Source organism: Fragaria vesca, linkage group LG6, assembly GCF_000184155.1.
Source record: "Fragaria vesca subsp. vesca linkage group LG6, FraVesHawaii_1.0, whole genome shotgun sequence".
In the NCBI taxonomy this organism is placed as follows: Eukaryota; Viridiplantae; Streptophyta; class Magnoliopsida; order Rosales; family Rosaceae; genus Fragaria; species Fragaria vesca.
The window spans coordinates 22,290,184-22,303,461 of NC_020496.1; the positions used below are offsets into that span (position 1 = coordinate 22,290,184).

General features: G+C 38.8%; 3 protein-coding genes across 4 annotated transcripts in view; all 3 read right to left on the reverse strand.

The window, feature by feature from the left end:
• Nucleotides 1–2,434: 2,434 nt before the first annotated feature.
• On the reverse strand, nucleotides 2,435–4,991 carry LOC101302282 ((-)-alpha-pinene synthase-like). The gene is made up of 6 exons (XM_004303502.1): nucleotides 4,808–4,991; nucleotides 4,421–4,685; nucleotides 3,712–4,318; nucleotides 3,479–3,617; nucleotides 3,147–3,395; nucleotides 2,435–2,984 (listed from the first exon to the last, which is right to left on the reverse strand). Exons 1-6 carry the CDS (start codon nucleotides 4,970–4,972, stop codon nucleotides 2,691–2,693), a joined length of 1,719 nt encoding a protein of 572 aa, XP_004303550.1. The 5' UTR covers nucleotides 4,973–4,991; the 3' UTR covers nucleotides 2,435–2,690.
• A 4,691-nt stretch (nucleotides 4,992–9,682) lies between these two features.
• Nucleotides 9,683–11,590, reverse strand: LOC101303834 (putative F-box/LRR-repeat protein At3g49150-like). Its single transcript, XM_004305613.1, has 3 exons — nucleotides 10,547–11,590; nucleotides 10,135–10,311; nucleotides 9,683–9,931 (listed from the first exon to the last, which is right to left on the reverse strand). Exons 1-3 carry the CDS (start codon nucleotides 11,588–11,590, stop codon nucleotides 9,683–9,685), a joined length of 1,470 nt encoding a protein of 489 aa, XP_004305661.1.
• Nucleotides 11,591–12,686: 1,096 nt separating this feature from the next.
• The window catches only part of LOC101302572 (putative F-box/LRR-repeat protein At5g41840-like), a 2,408-nt gene continuing 1,816 nt past the window's right edge, over nucleotides 12,687–13,278 (reverse strand). The window contains exons 3-4 of one of the 2 annotated variants that reach the window (XM_004303504.1): nucleotides 13,078–13,140; nucleotides 12,687–12,969 (exon numbers count right to left, since the gene is read on the reverse strand). In XM_004303504.1, the coding sequence (XP_004303552.1) occupies nucleotides 12,880–12,969; nucleotides 13,078–13,140 (153 nt within the window). In that variant the 3' untranslated portion in view covers nucleotides 12,687–12,879. Of the gene's footprint in view, nucleotides 13,141–13,278 lie in introns of both variants that reach the window. The other variant, XM_004303503.1, reaches the window with a different exon arrangement.

Here is a 13,278-nt window from a genome sequence, read left to right on the forward strand (position 1 = left end):
GAGAGAGAGAGAGAACCTTTAACTTACATTCTATTGAGGGTCCTGTGGTGGTTTAGACTTTATGTATAACACACTCAAATTAGGTGTTCTTCTTAAGACACAGACCAATGCCGGGATCAGCTCATCAACAAAGCTTTCGACATTCATATACAAATAAGAAGTATCATACAATGGAGCTGGCACAAATACATCCATAAATGTAGCCTGAAATGTTGTAAATCAGGATTCTCACTTTCCTTTCCCTCTTTCATAGATATGAATTCTTGTTTGTAAAAACGTCAACTCATATTTAGTCCAACAAATAGCGTGTAAGAAAAAGAAAAACATGCAATTTGCACGTCATAGTTTTTGCAAAATAAATAAAAATAAAAGCAGTTGTAGAGTTTAAACTCGTTTACCTTATTTGCCACTTCATTTAGCAAAAGAGCTTGAGCCCTACGTAAACTCCAAAGAACGTCATGTACCTTGTCCAATTCATCTACTTCAGGCACCAGAGAAACTGCAGCTGTTTCTAAGCATTCTAGTTTTCCCAGGTTTGGGTATTTCATCAAATTCCCAATCCATTTAAGACATTTAAGATTTGGGGCATCAACAGTTAAGGATTTGTTGTTAGGTGAATCAAATGTCCAGTAAAGATCTAAGTCCACAAGGTTCTCACTTGAGATACTAATATGGCACATGATCCAGAGGGCCACAAATGAAACTAAACCTTTTCAAAGATGACCGAAAAATTATGATGCGTTCTATCCCAGGAAGATGAGCAAGATGTAGATCCTCAATGCACCTGCAGGAACATGAGATCCATTCGAAAAAATGCACATCTTCGATGTAAACATTTCTCAACTGCAAATACTTAAGATTAGAGGAAAAGGCAAAAGATGGGGTTCTGAGGACCGTATAGTTCATGACCACCACCAGAGACCTCAAATGTGCAGAGAGAAACACAAAAGATGGCAAATACATCACCTCAGTCTCACTATCATAAAAAGTCATCTTAAGATCAAGCACTTCGACATTACACCGTACTGCATTCTGGATCCATGTCATCAATCGATAATGCTCATTATCACAGATGCACGGTGTCGCATCTTCGTCCATAGAATGACGCTCCCAAGGGACACGAAACAACTATATCTTATTATCCCCACGATGAAACAATAACCTCTCCAAATTAGTCATCAAATTCAGCCTCCCACCACACATGGACATGGCATCCGAGGGGAACTCATCAAAATTCAACGACGGAGCAGATATACAAAGTTTTCCACACCTTTTGGACACACAACATACACGACTAAGGTCTGGCAAAGCCAGGAAGGAAAGAATGTGATGTGCAACAGGATCCGGAATATCGCTAAATCTGTCAATACTACTCTCATTCTCACCACGACGTACTTCACCTCCACAACCTACGCCTTTGGTTCATTTCCAGATACACTAAACTATTTCTTTTCCTTTCTGCAACATAAGTTTGTTTCAAGAAACTAAATCAATCTGCTGTAATCTAAATACAAGCTTCTTCAGTTAAACAGCTACTATTAACCATCACTAAACTATCCTACATTTCATTTCAACACTGAACCAAACTAATAGAGGAGGAGTGGTCTTGATAGTACGTATCGTTCATGTAACCGAGAGATTCATCTTACCCAGCTAGCAGGTTTATGAGGAGGATTGATGAATGGGGGCAAACGAAGCAGAGCTCGTAGAACCCTAATTTTGTGGATTAAAACTAACAAGCTACAGAGAAAAGCCTCTAGCAGAGTAGCAGAAATGGTTATCCCTTTTTCATGTCTCACTTTCTGAGTAGAGTAGCCATGCTACTTGTTTTGATGCTTCTCATTTGTAGAGTATAGTCATACTGCTAGGTCATTATAGTTATGGTACGATTCGACTCTTTGATTCTTTTAAGTCGGCCCTTCATTGTTCCTTGCCGACTTGTATGGTACGAATTGGTGATTTCAGTGAAGGGACGGTCCATTTCCAATGTAATGAACACAAAAGGTACAAGTACAACCCACATGGGGGCTTTTGAGGGGTCGGGCCTATATGTTGGGCCAAGTTTCTCACCCCTAAACAAAACATGGCCCTCTACCTGCTGGAGCAGATCTACAACATGCTTTTAGGCCGGTCGGGCCGAGCTTGCGGGCCTCCATCGACCCACTTGATCAGTGAGCTTAATGGTGAGACGCCCAAGCTACACGTGATGCATATTTAATTAATTTTATATTAGTTACATTATTTTGATTGGTTGGAACCGAAATAGTATCAAGTTGAGTCACTCGATTTGGTTGTGTCAAGCTGAACTCTCAATTCAACATCAGTTCCCATTTAAATTGATTCGATCAGTTCTGTTAATTAAGATTCATTCTGTGAAAAATGTCACCCCTAAATATAGAATTTAGAAATAAAGCTTATGAGACTTGCAAAAAATAGTTAGAAAGACAATATACATAATGCGTGCAAAACATACCAAAACAACATATATCCCATCTTTTAAGAAGCAAATTAACTACCAGATGTTCTCAACGAAAAAAAAAATCTACTAGATGTGGGTATAGGACCCTCCATTATTCAATCAACAGCTGCATCCCACATTCTTGATATGGGTATTAGAAAGTGCTAAAGCCAATCCACAACTGGATATGGGTAGGACCTCATCGTTCAATCACAAAGGTGATGTTACTCAATCACGATGGTACCGGATGAATTAGGAGGGAGGCAACACCATCTTTCATCACATCTCCCACTCGTGTGTACTCATCATCCTTTTTGTAAAGAAGATCAACAACTCTGGTTAGGTTAAGAACACGAGTAAGCACTGGCACAGGAACAGCAGTCGGTCTCAAAAACTCTTCGTTTATATCCTTCCACGAATCTACAACTTTTTTGTTAAAAATATCAACCGTCTCTTGCTCCGATACCCCATATTGCTTCATGTAACAATCAATACTTGAAGCAATATGCTCTCTCTCTTTCTCAAACTGCAACAGATATATATATATATATATATATATATATATATATATATATATATATATAATTAATTCAAATTATTCAGAAACCGATCGATTTTATGCTCACAATATATATAATGCTTCATCCTGTAACTAGTTACTGGTTCATTATTCATATAGTAGACATACCTTGCCGGAAACAAGGTCATCCATGAGCCTAAAAATAATATTGGAAGCTCTAAGAATTTTAGGGTGATTTGCCAACCACTCAAATGCATCCTTGGTTACAATGTCTCCCATTCCGACTAGCGACATTGTCGAAAGGAAACTGTTTCCAACCGAACGTACAGAGACCTCCATATACTCGTCCATACTTGGAGTGTAGTTTTCATGAAGCCACTGTGCCTCCGCAAAGTATAGTCGAGCTTGAGCTTTTATCTGAAAAATATGAAATACAGTGATTAACAATGATACGTAGTACGTACTCCAAGAACTTACATAAACATTCAGTATCAACATACAATTTCTTTTGCGAAGTGAACTCGGTATGATTTTCCTTGCTTCACCATCTCCACCTCAATTTCATTGCACAAAATGAACAGTCTACGATAGAAGATCTTCATATAGTCTGGCAGTTCATCTATACAATTGACATCCCACCTGAAAGTTTTAGAAACATCGATACTTTCATAAAACAAATTTCAGCAACATAAATCACAATTTTTTGTTTCAATGGAAACTACTTGTTTTGTACCTTTGAATTGCTTCAGTAAATATTTTGAGTTCTTCGAATGAACCATATGCATCGTAGATGTCATCCAAAACTGATCCAAATGCAATAGCTTTTGTTAAGAAATGTCTTGCCTTTGAGTACTGGGGTTCAGCATATACTCCCAATGTCCAAAAGTACAGCTCAACAATCCTATTTCTCGCGAATGGTAGCTCCCTTTCAAAATCTAGTTCATCCCACCATCTAATAATCTCACTGAGCTCCTTCTTGTGTAAAGACTGAACAAGATTGAAATCTAACTTTGCAAGTTTCAATAATAAAGCTACTGCTTCATGATGCAAAGATTTTGGATCATCCGGGAAGATTGATATGTAATGCCTCGCGTATAATCTCTCTGGAAATTTTCGTAGCGGTCTCTCTAAGGCTTGAGTTATCTGGGCTGCCAGTGGATGATTTACATCGTTTGCAGATGACTCAAGGTGAGCTGTAGTGAAATGTAGACCATCTTCTAGAATATCTTCACCATGGATCCTTAGATGTGTTGCCTCATAAAAACTTAGCATACCGGGCAGATCGGAAGTCAAGCCTTCCTTGAAGTTATCATTTGCATCTTTGAACCTCTTGAATATATCTGGTTGAATAGTATTGTCAAAAACAGAAAGAAAGTAAAACATAATAACTTAATAAGTGAAGAGTGATGACCTAGCTGGTAATTATATATTTTCAATCTTACCAGATGAAACATTATATCCATGTTCCCGCAATAATCGAAAACGAAGAGCAACATTGTACAAGTTACCATCATGAACACATGCAGCATGAGCCTGCTCGAGTGCGTTCTCTATGTCTCTTTCGAAATGGTATGCAATGCCGAGACGCTGCATCGCATCGATTGACTTCATCTGAGTCGAAAAGTCACTTGAAGCATTTCTGAAAACTTCCCTTTTCACTACTACTTTCAATTGATTAACCTGCTTTTGCAGAAGGGATCGAGTCATCTGCAACAGAAGATATGGTACAAATAATATTTAGTCACATCTTCAAAATGGTTTTGGGTAAGAAACAATTAATTTGTCATCAAAAAAAAAAAAATTAATTGTAATTTTGCATGAGCTCTTACAGGGTCCTGGGATTCTTCATAGTTGCTGAACCGATCTCCCCAGATGCTAGGGTGATAAATCGCAGTGCGCCGAAGGATTTCAGGGTTAACAATTTTTGGTGTTTGGATTGAAAGAGAAGCTGATGTTCTTTTGATGACAAAACGAGAAGCTAATTGGGTTGACATGATGATTTGCTTGCTAAGCTGCTATGGCTAATTGAAGTGTTGGTTTGTATATAAATAGGCTCTAACTCAATATCTAGCGAGATCCGGTAAATCAAGAACCATATTGCAACTATTGTCCGAAAGAAAGAAGATGATCGAATTATTAACTATCAAGCTAGATGCTCACATGTTTTAAACGTTCGTTAGCAAAATATGGTTCTATGATTATGATGTTATTGAATATATGTAGATGTCTGTTGTTACTCGGACATATATGTCACATTTCACTAATTATCTTTATGTACTCTTTATATTTCAAAGTTCTACCTCTGTCTCTCTTCTTTTGGCCTTGAATCTGATTCGTTGATTTTGATTTCGGCCCTTTTGAATCCTCTTTCTTCGGTGGATTGGTCAGCTTCGTAGACTTTGAATGATATCAGGGAAAGCGCTGGACTACGCCAACATTCCGTACGCCAGAGTGGGTCCAAAACAGATGGCTACATATTGTCCATAGGGTTCAAAAATGAAGGACATATACGTAAATCCAGCAATTAACTTCTGTTAGCAGTAAAAATCACTCGTTATAGTTAAAATCTGAGGGACGGAGGTTCTTGCCGCCAAGACGGCGACGGAGGAGTCGAGGTCAGAGGGCGGTTCTTCGAGGAATATAGTGATGGGGTCGGCACACGGCGGAGGAACTCGGTCGATATTGATTCCGATAGAGACGTAGCGGGAACCAACTTCCGGCGAAGCTATGAGCTACTTGTTTGCGAAATTGGTTTTGCAATAATTGAGGCAAAAGGATTGGCTATGCAATACAGGTTTGTGATGGTGTGGGTTGCTTTGCTCTCGGGCTTATCGGAATTAGGAGAGTGCGAGACCAACATGTAATTAAGGTGCCGACACTTTTGTTTACATTTAGATGAACACGACGATGGATGTGGAGTGCAAAGAGAGATGAGTAATCCATTGTTGGATCATACTGGAGGAATAGCTAATGTTGGGTCAGTGGCTAATTAAAAGAAAAAGGAAGTATTCAACATCTGGAGCTATGGGCGCAATCGTGGCAATACCACTTCAAGTGAGTTAAAGAGCATGCATGTGCTGGCATTACCACTTCAATTTTGTGTAGTTTTATCACCAACTAAACCTTGTTTCTTATTATGATATGCCTCTTGCAGTTCTTAGTTTGCACTTCGGTCATATTTGTACATTCTTTTCCATGAATTGGTGCTCCCGCTCTTAAGCACGAGACCTCCGCCGATAACCACCGTCTCTCTCAAAAGTCAAAACGCTTCGTCGGGATAACTACTTTCGTTCCTCTCTAGCTTCCACTCCCAGCTCGGCATCGAGATCTATCTCCCTCATCCTCATTGAGAAGCATTTTGCAATTTGCATGGAAAATGATGATCAGGAGCTTGGAACTAGAGTAAGAAGAGGTTAATTTGATGATCAAGAGTTTGCCTAGCCTAGAATGTTGGTGATCACATTTGTCGTTACCTCCCTCAAGCTTCAATGCTCTCGTTAGATGACAAGAAGCTTGCAACTTTGTTGTCAGATACCAAGGATCGCAGCTTGACAGGAAAGGATGCATCTGGGATTTGAAACTTATATATAGCTAGTTGGATGACTGAATCAGATAGAAATCTGTTGACAATCAAGAAGCTTGGATCTGCTGGACCATATCTCAATTGAAAAATGGCAGGATGTTTTCGATTTTGATACACCTCGATGACATTAACAAGGATTGGAAGTCACACATTGTTTCTTCAGTGGGTTTGGTGAAAACTGTTTTTACCAGGTCAACAGAAATTACATCGTTTGCCCCTCTGTTTAAACGAAAGTGTTGGCGTACGCATACAATGGCGTTTTGTAGCTTTTGCCTGATATCAGAGGCTCAAGCCGTCTATTCCATCATGTTTACTGGTCTTGGACCAGCAGATTGGCTAACACAGCAGCAGACCTTGTTGCTTCTCTAGCCAACCGCAGGGTGTGTCCGGTTGACTGGGTGTCCAATCCTCCTCCCTCCCTAATGCGGATTTTATTATTTGATGCTCAAGCAGCCCCTCCTTAGCTTGTTTGTTGTTGTTTTGTTTCATCTATTATAATCCCCAGCCATCTTTTGGTTTTGCAATAGAAGTTCTTTGCTTACCAAAAAAGTTCTAATCATTTCACTCTCAAATTTCAATTATTTCCAAAATAGAATCAAGCCCCAGCTATAGTTGCATCTATCTTCTTTCTTCGTGCAACATATAAAACCCTAGATCGCAAGTATAAAACCCTAAATGTGTACCATCACTTCTACATATATTTTTGTCTTCTGTATTGCCCTATTTGTTTACGTCTTTCTTTTCTTTGGCGGAGGGAAACTGTGGGCATGAAAGACCTAGCTTATGGGGGAGCAGAAACAGTACCAGGAGCTAGATATGCTAGTGACCAAATTAGCACGTATTTTGCAAGTCACCAGATCGGCACTATTGAAGTATTGATTTGCTAGCTCCCCAAGAAACTTCAGTTAATTTTGCTAGTGACCAGCTTCAACAGTATTGATCCACTAGCTTCTCATATGTGCCCATAAAATTATATTAGTGGCATGATTCGTAAGTTTATAGATTTTTTTTTTTATCATACAAACAATTAAAATGCTACAACGAGTCTATCGTGAGTTGAGTTAAATTCACGACCTCCTATTTACAGAAGGGAGACTGATGTCACTAGACCAAATAGTACGGGGCAGGTTTATAAAAATTTATGTCCACATATAATTACGAATTACAGATATAATAGCTTTTTAAAAAAAAAAAAAGAAAAGAAAAAAAAAAGAGATATACATTGTTAATACTCCTGACTACAATCGATTCACTTCGATCGTTTTCACTACACTCGGTAGAATTAGACATAGAGGTGAAACTTGCAAAACAATTGAAAGAAAACATACATAATGCATGAAAAATACACCAACAAACTACACATCCGGCCAATCTTTTAAAAAGCCAATCGATCTAGGGGTATAGAACCTCTCATTTTGAATTCAATCAACAGCTGCATCCCATAATATTCCATACATGTATCAGAAAGTGCTGAAGCCACTCAACAACTTGATATATATGAGTGAATTAGGAGTGAGGCAACAACTCTGGTTAGGTTAAGAACACGAGTAAGCACAAGTACAGGCACAACAATAATGCAACTAATGTCCAACAGGAAAACGATATAATATGTTTTTGCAGCTTCCGCACCTTTCACGTGTCTGTCGACTCGCCGGTGACAAGACAGCAGACGAGTTATAGTACTTCACACAGCTGAAGCGCGCGAGAAACGTTTATTGCGTCGCGTGACTTGCGTCCACAAAGCTTCGACAGTCCCACTAAAATTGGGGACGCTATGTAAGAAGGTTTGGAAGGTGTTTCGGGGACTACATAAGCTCATTAAATGTAGTCCTTGCTTCAGCCAATGATAGCTCTTATTTTGTTATGTAAACAGTCTAGTCCCATCCAGTCCCCCTTAACAAACATACCCATAAAACCACCTTTTCCTGCTTATTACTTGATTTTGAACCCAGTAATTCATTCCAAAACCTTCTTAAGAAGACTTTCATATCCCAAAGGCGGAGAAATAATCCGGCAGTTAATTCTGCATTTCTGCTAGTGCTCAGCTTCAGCTTGAAGCCATAAAGTAATGTTTGATCCACTTGCTTCTCGGTGCGCCCATAAAAACATAATGTAGCACTCGATTGATCAGTACTTGATTTGAACCCGTGTTGTATACACCCACATGGACAAAAGTTTCGAGTCTCTCTCACTATTCAATAAAATTTAGGGGCATAGAAAAACAATGACACAAATGCAACTGAGGTTGTGTAGAGTATGTGGTACGCATTGCATACACAGATGAATTCATCAGGAAACCTCTGGAGAGCTTTTAAGGAAAAAAAAAAAAAAACAATAGAATCAAGAAATAGGCAAAAGTGAAACTTAACTCCATACAAGTAAATCTGTTTACAGGGACTGAAGAATGCAGCATTGCGGTGCTAATAATAAACTAGCAAAACTAAACCTCAGGCCCTCATGGACACTGAACTAGTTGGATCTGCCGACCTTAATTGGTGTTCCTTGAGAGCTATAATGCATTACTTGATTGATATGCAATACGTTCTCTACAAATGAAGTTATGCAGATAATGAATTCGCTGAAACAATTGCGAAAGGACATAGAAAGCCAAAATCGGATCAAGTTTAACTTACCTTGAGGAGTTGAAGTCAGAAGCAAAGGCAAAGCTTCATTCTGAACCCTGATTCCAATGCTTGATAATTAGCATGATCACTTTCAACCATGGGACAATTAGTAAACTATGAAATGTAACGGCTCCAACAGTTAGTTAAGTAATCACTCTGGTTGCACAGATAACTAATTAATGCAGACTACCTATTGCATTTGCATAACACAGTGCTTCACAAAATCAGTAGTAATAGCATCTCGTGTTCTGGTAGTGAAAGAAATACCAACAAAAACTTGCAAACAGAATAATGCATGAAAAATTAACATAACAATTCTTATATAAGGAGCATTGCTGATTACTGAGTAGATCTCTAAACAGGAAATATTACTGGTTAAGTTTGAAATACCGAGAATCACGTAATCCTACGGATCAATCAACATTCATACTACAACATAAATAAACTCTGCAATATATAAAATATTAAAGATAAGAAAACGGTCTATTTGTTCTTTTTTACTTTTTCTGAATGACAAGTGCAGCATTTGAAATCCTCCTGATTTTCTTTAATTTTGTTGTAACTTCCTTCAGATCTACGGGCAAACAAATCACAACCATTCTCAGCATATTCGGAGCATACTTGAGCACATACTTTGCAAACTCAATTCCATTAGAGCCACGGCAAAGCTCTATAATAGCATGCTTAAGTTGATTAGTAAAAGCCAGGTCTTGCAGCTTCCAGTATTCCATATTATACCCAAATGTCTGAAAAGAAAAAAGTCAACAAGCATATCGGTTAAACCAAAAACAAAATCAATCAGAATGAAAGTACAGCCGTGTTATCTCAAAAGCATGATGGATAAGCTCCTGAGTTTGAATGTATGCTAATAGTGTGTTACTGTGTTAGTGTGTGCGCGCATGCATGCGTGTGTGAGTGTGTGTGAGAGGGAGGAAAGCCTTCAACTTACATTAGATTGAGGGTCCTGTGGTGGTTCAGACTGTATGCATAACAAACTCAGTTTAGGCGTTCTTCTTAAGACACAGACCAATGCCGGGACCAGGTCATCAGGAAAGCTTTTGATATTCAAAGACAAATAAGAAGTATCATACAATGAAGCCGGCACAGATGCATCCCTAAATGAAGCCTGCAACGTTGTGAATTCAGGCTTTGAGTCATATTTAATCCAACAATTCAGGTTTCCCTAAATGATGCCTCCCTTCCTTCTTTCATAGATATGAATTTTCATCTTGTTTGTAAATCAAAACTTTGAGTCATATTTAGTCCAACAATAAGAAATAGAAAAGTTAATGGAAATTGCAAGTCATAAATTTTGCAAAATAAATAAAAATAAAAACAGTTTAAGATTTCAACTTGTTTACCTTAATGGCCACTTCATTTAGCATAAGAGATGGAGCCCTGCGTAAACTCCAAAGAAACTCATGCACCTTGTCCAAGTCATCTTCTTCAGGCACCAGACAAACAGCAGCCGTTTTTAAGCATTCTAGCTTTCCCAGGTTTGGGTATTTCATCAAATTTCCAATCCATTTGAAACATTTAAGATTTGGGGCGTCCATATTTAAGGATTTGTTGCTAGGTGAATCAAATGTCCAGCAAATTTGTAAGTCCACAAGTTTCTCACTTGAGATACTAATATGGCTCATCATATGATCCAGAGAGCCACAAATGAAACTAAACCTTTTCAAAGATGGCCTTAAAAGGGTGATGCGTTCTACCCCATGAAGTTGACCAAGATGTAAATCCTCAATGCACTTGCAGGAATGTGAGATCCACTTGAAAAAATCATCATCTTCTATATAAACATTCCTCAACTCCAAGTACTTGAGATTAGAGGAAAAGGCAGAAGATGGGGTCTTGATGACCGCAATAGTCATGTCTACGACCAGAGACCACAAATGTGCACAGAGAAACCCACAAGATGGCAAACACATCAACTCAGTATCATATAAATTCATCTTAAGATCAAGCACTTCAACATTACACCATACTGCATTCTGGATCCACGTGCTCAATCGATAATGCTCATTATCACAGATACATGGTGTCGCATCTTCATCCATATAATGACGTTCCCAACGGACACGAAACGACTGTATCTTATTATCCCCACCATGAAACAAGAACCTCTCCAAATAAGTCAACAAATTCAACCGCCCACCACACGTGGACATAGCATCCGAGGGGAACTCATCAAAATTCAATGAAGGAGCAAATATACAAAGTTCCCCACACCTTTTGGACACACAACACACACGACTAAGGTCCGGCAAAGCCAGGAAGGAAAGAATGTGATGTGCAACATGATCCGGAAGATCGCTAAATCTGTCTATCCCACTCTCATTCTCACCACAACCTCCTTCACCCTCGTAACTCGAAATCTCCCCCAACTTACGCCTTTGGCTCATTTCCATATAAACTAACTGTATCTTTTCCCTTCTGCATCACAAGTTCGATTCAACACAAGTTTTATATTTCAATCCAATGAGATTCAGAAACTAAATCAGTTACTGTAATCTAACTACAAGATTCTTCAGCTGGTATAAACCATAACTAAAATATCAAACATTTATTTCAACACTGAACCAAAATAAAAGAGGAGTCGGTCCTGATAGTACGTACCGTTCATATAACGGAGAGATTCATCTTACCCAGCTAGCTAAGTTTCTCTCTTCCTCTGGAATTTGATGAATGGTGGCACCCGAAGCACAGCACAGCAACCCTAGCTTTGTGAATTTGGGGTGAAATCGGGCGCCCTGATCACATTTAAACGGTATTTATAACTGGCCATAGGTTGATTAATGGGCCAATTTTGCTTGATCCGTTTCAAGGTATGGCTTTGTGACCCGTCCAACTTGTTTATTTATTTTTTGAGAATGTCTTTACACATATGGAGCCGGTGTAGTGAAGGTGGCCGAGCTGCATAGTATGAAACCCTCATGTTAAGAGTTTGAGTCTCAACTCTCATCTGGCTAGCAACTTTGAGGGACATCCGGGTTCGTGCGCCTGTGTCTGATTTTGTTAGGATACTCTAATAGATCTTAAAGCTGACTGGCTGAGTATGTTGCTAACTTGCTAACGTAACTGAGATGACTTGTTTTCTCACCCCATTGCTACTCTGTCATATCACACTCGAAACATTCTAATCAAATCATACGAGTTCTCTGAAATCCAGAACGTCAAAGGCAGATGATTTTGGAAAAAAACCTTAAAAAAGGAATACAGAACTGAGATCATATGTCATAGCCTAATTGGAGATGCAAGGTGCTCCGCTGTGTAAATGGGAAATCAACACGTGATTCAAATGATGATGATATTCAAGTATTCATCCGGTAGTGACATGATGTAAATTCAGAATTCTCCCAAGGCTATAACCAACTCTGTAATTCAGCGGATGTATCAACTTCTATGTCCTGCTCCCGTGGCTGTTTTTTCAATATAAGTATTTACTTGCACACAAGAAAAGAGCCAACAAGACAACAACACAATGTCACAAGAGATGGTAAAGTGAACTAATGCCTTGTCGAATGTCAACCCAGTACAAGAACAGAATGTATAGCAGTACTCAAGGAACATTGCTGGTTAACATCTGAAAAAAATACAGATCTAATTTATACACAAAATGGGTCTGTCAACATTGATGCTAAACTTTCGATGTTATGACAGTTAGCTTCTGAAAAGTGCCAGAGGAGCTTCATTATCCTCTTTTCTCTCTTTCACGATAGACAACCGTAGCACCGGATACTATCTTGCTTCCCATTAACTTCTTTGTAACTGCATCTGAATCCTGGGGTGGAGAAATAACAATCATTTGCAGCAAATTCTGAGCGCACTCGAGAATATACCTTGCTAAATCAATTACATTGGAGTCATTGCAAAGTTCAATGCTGACTACCTTCAGCTGATCAATAAAAGCAAGATTTTGCAGCTTCCAGTAACCCATATCAAACCCAGATGTCTGGTCAGGAAAAGGATGACAAGAAATTCAAGTGAAAATTTTATACATCAAATTTTATTATGAATAAAGTTGTTTTGTGTGTGTGTGTGAGAGAGAGAGAGAGAGAGAGAGAGAGAGAGAGAGAGAGAGAGAGAGAGT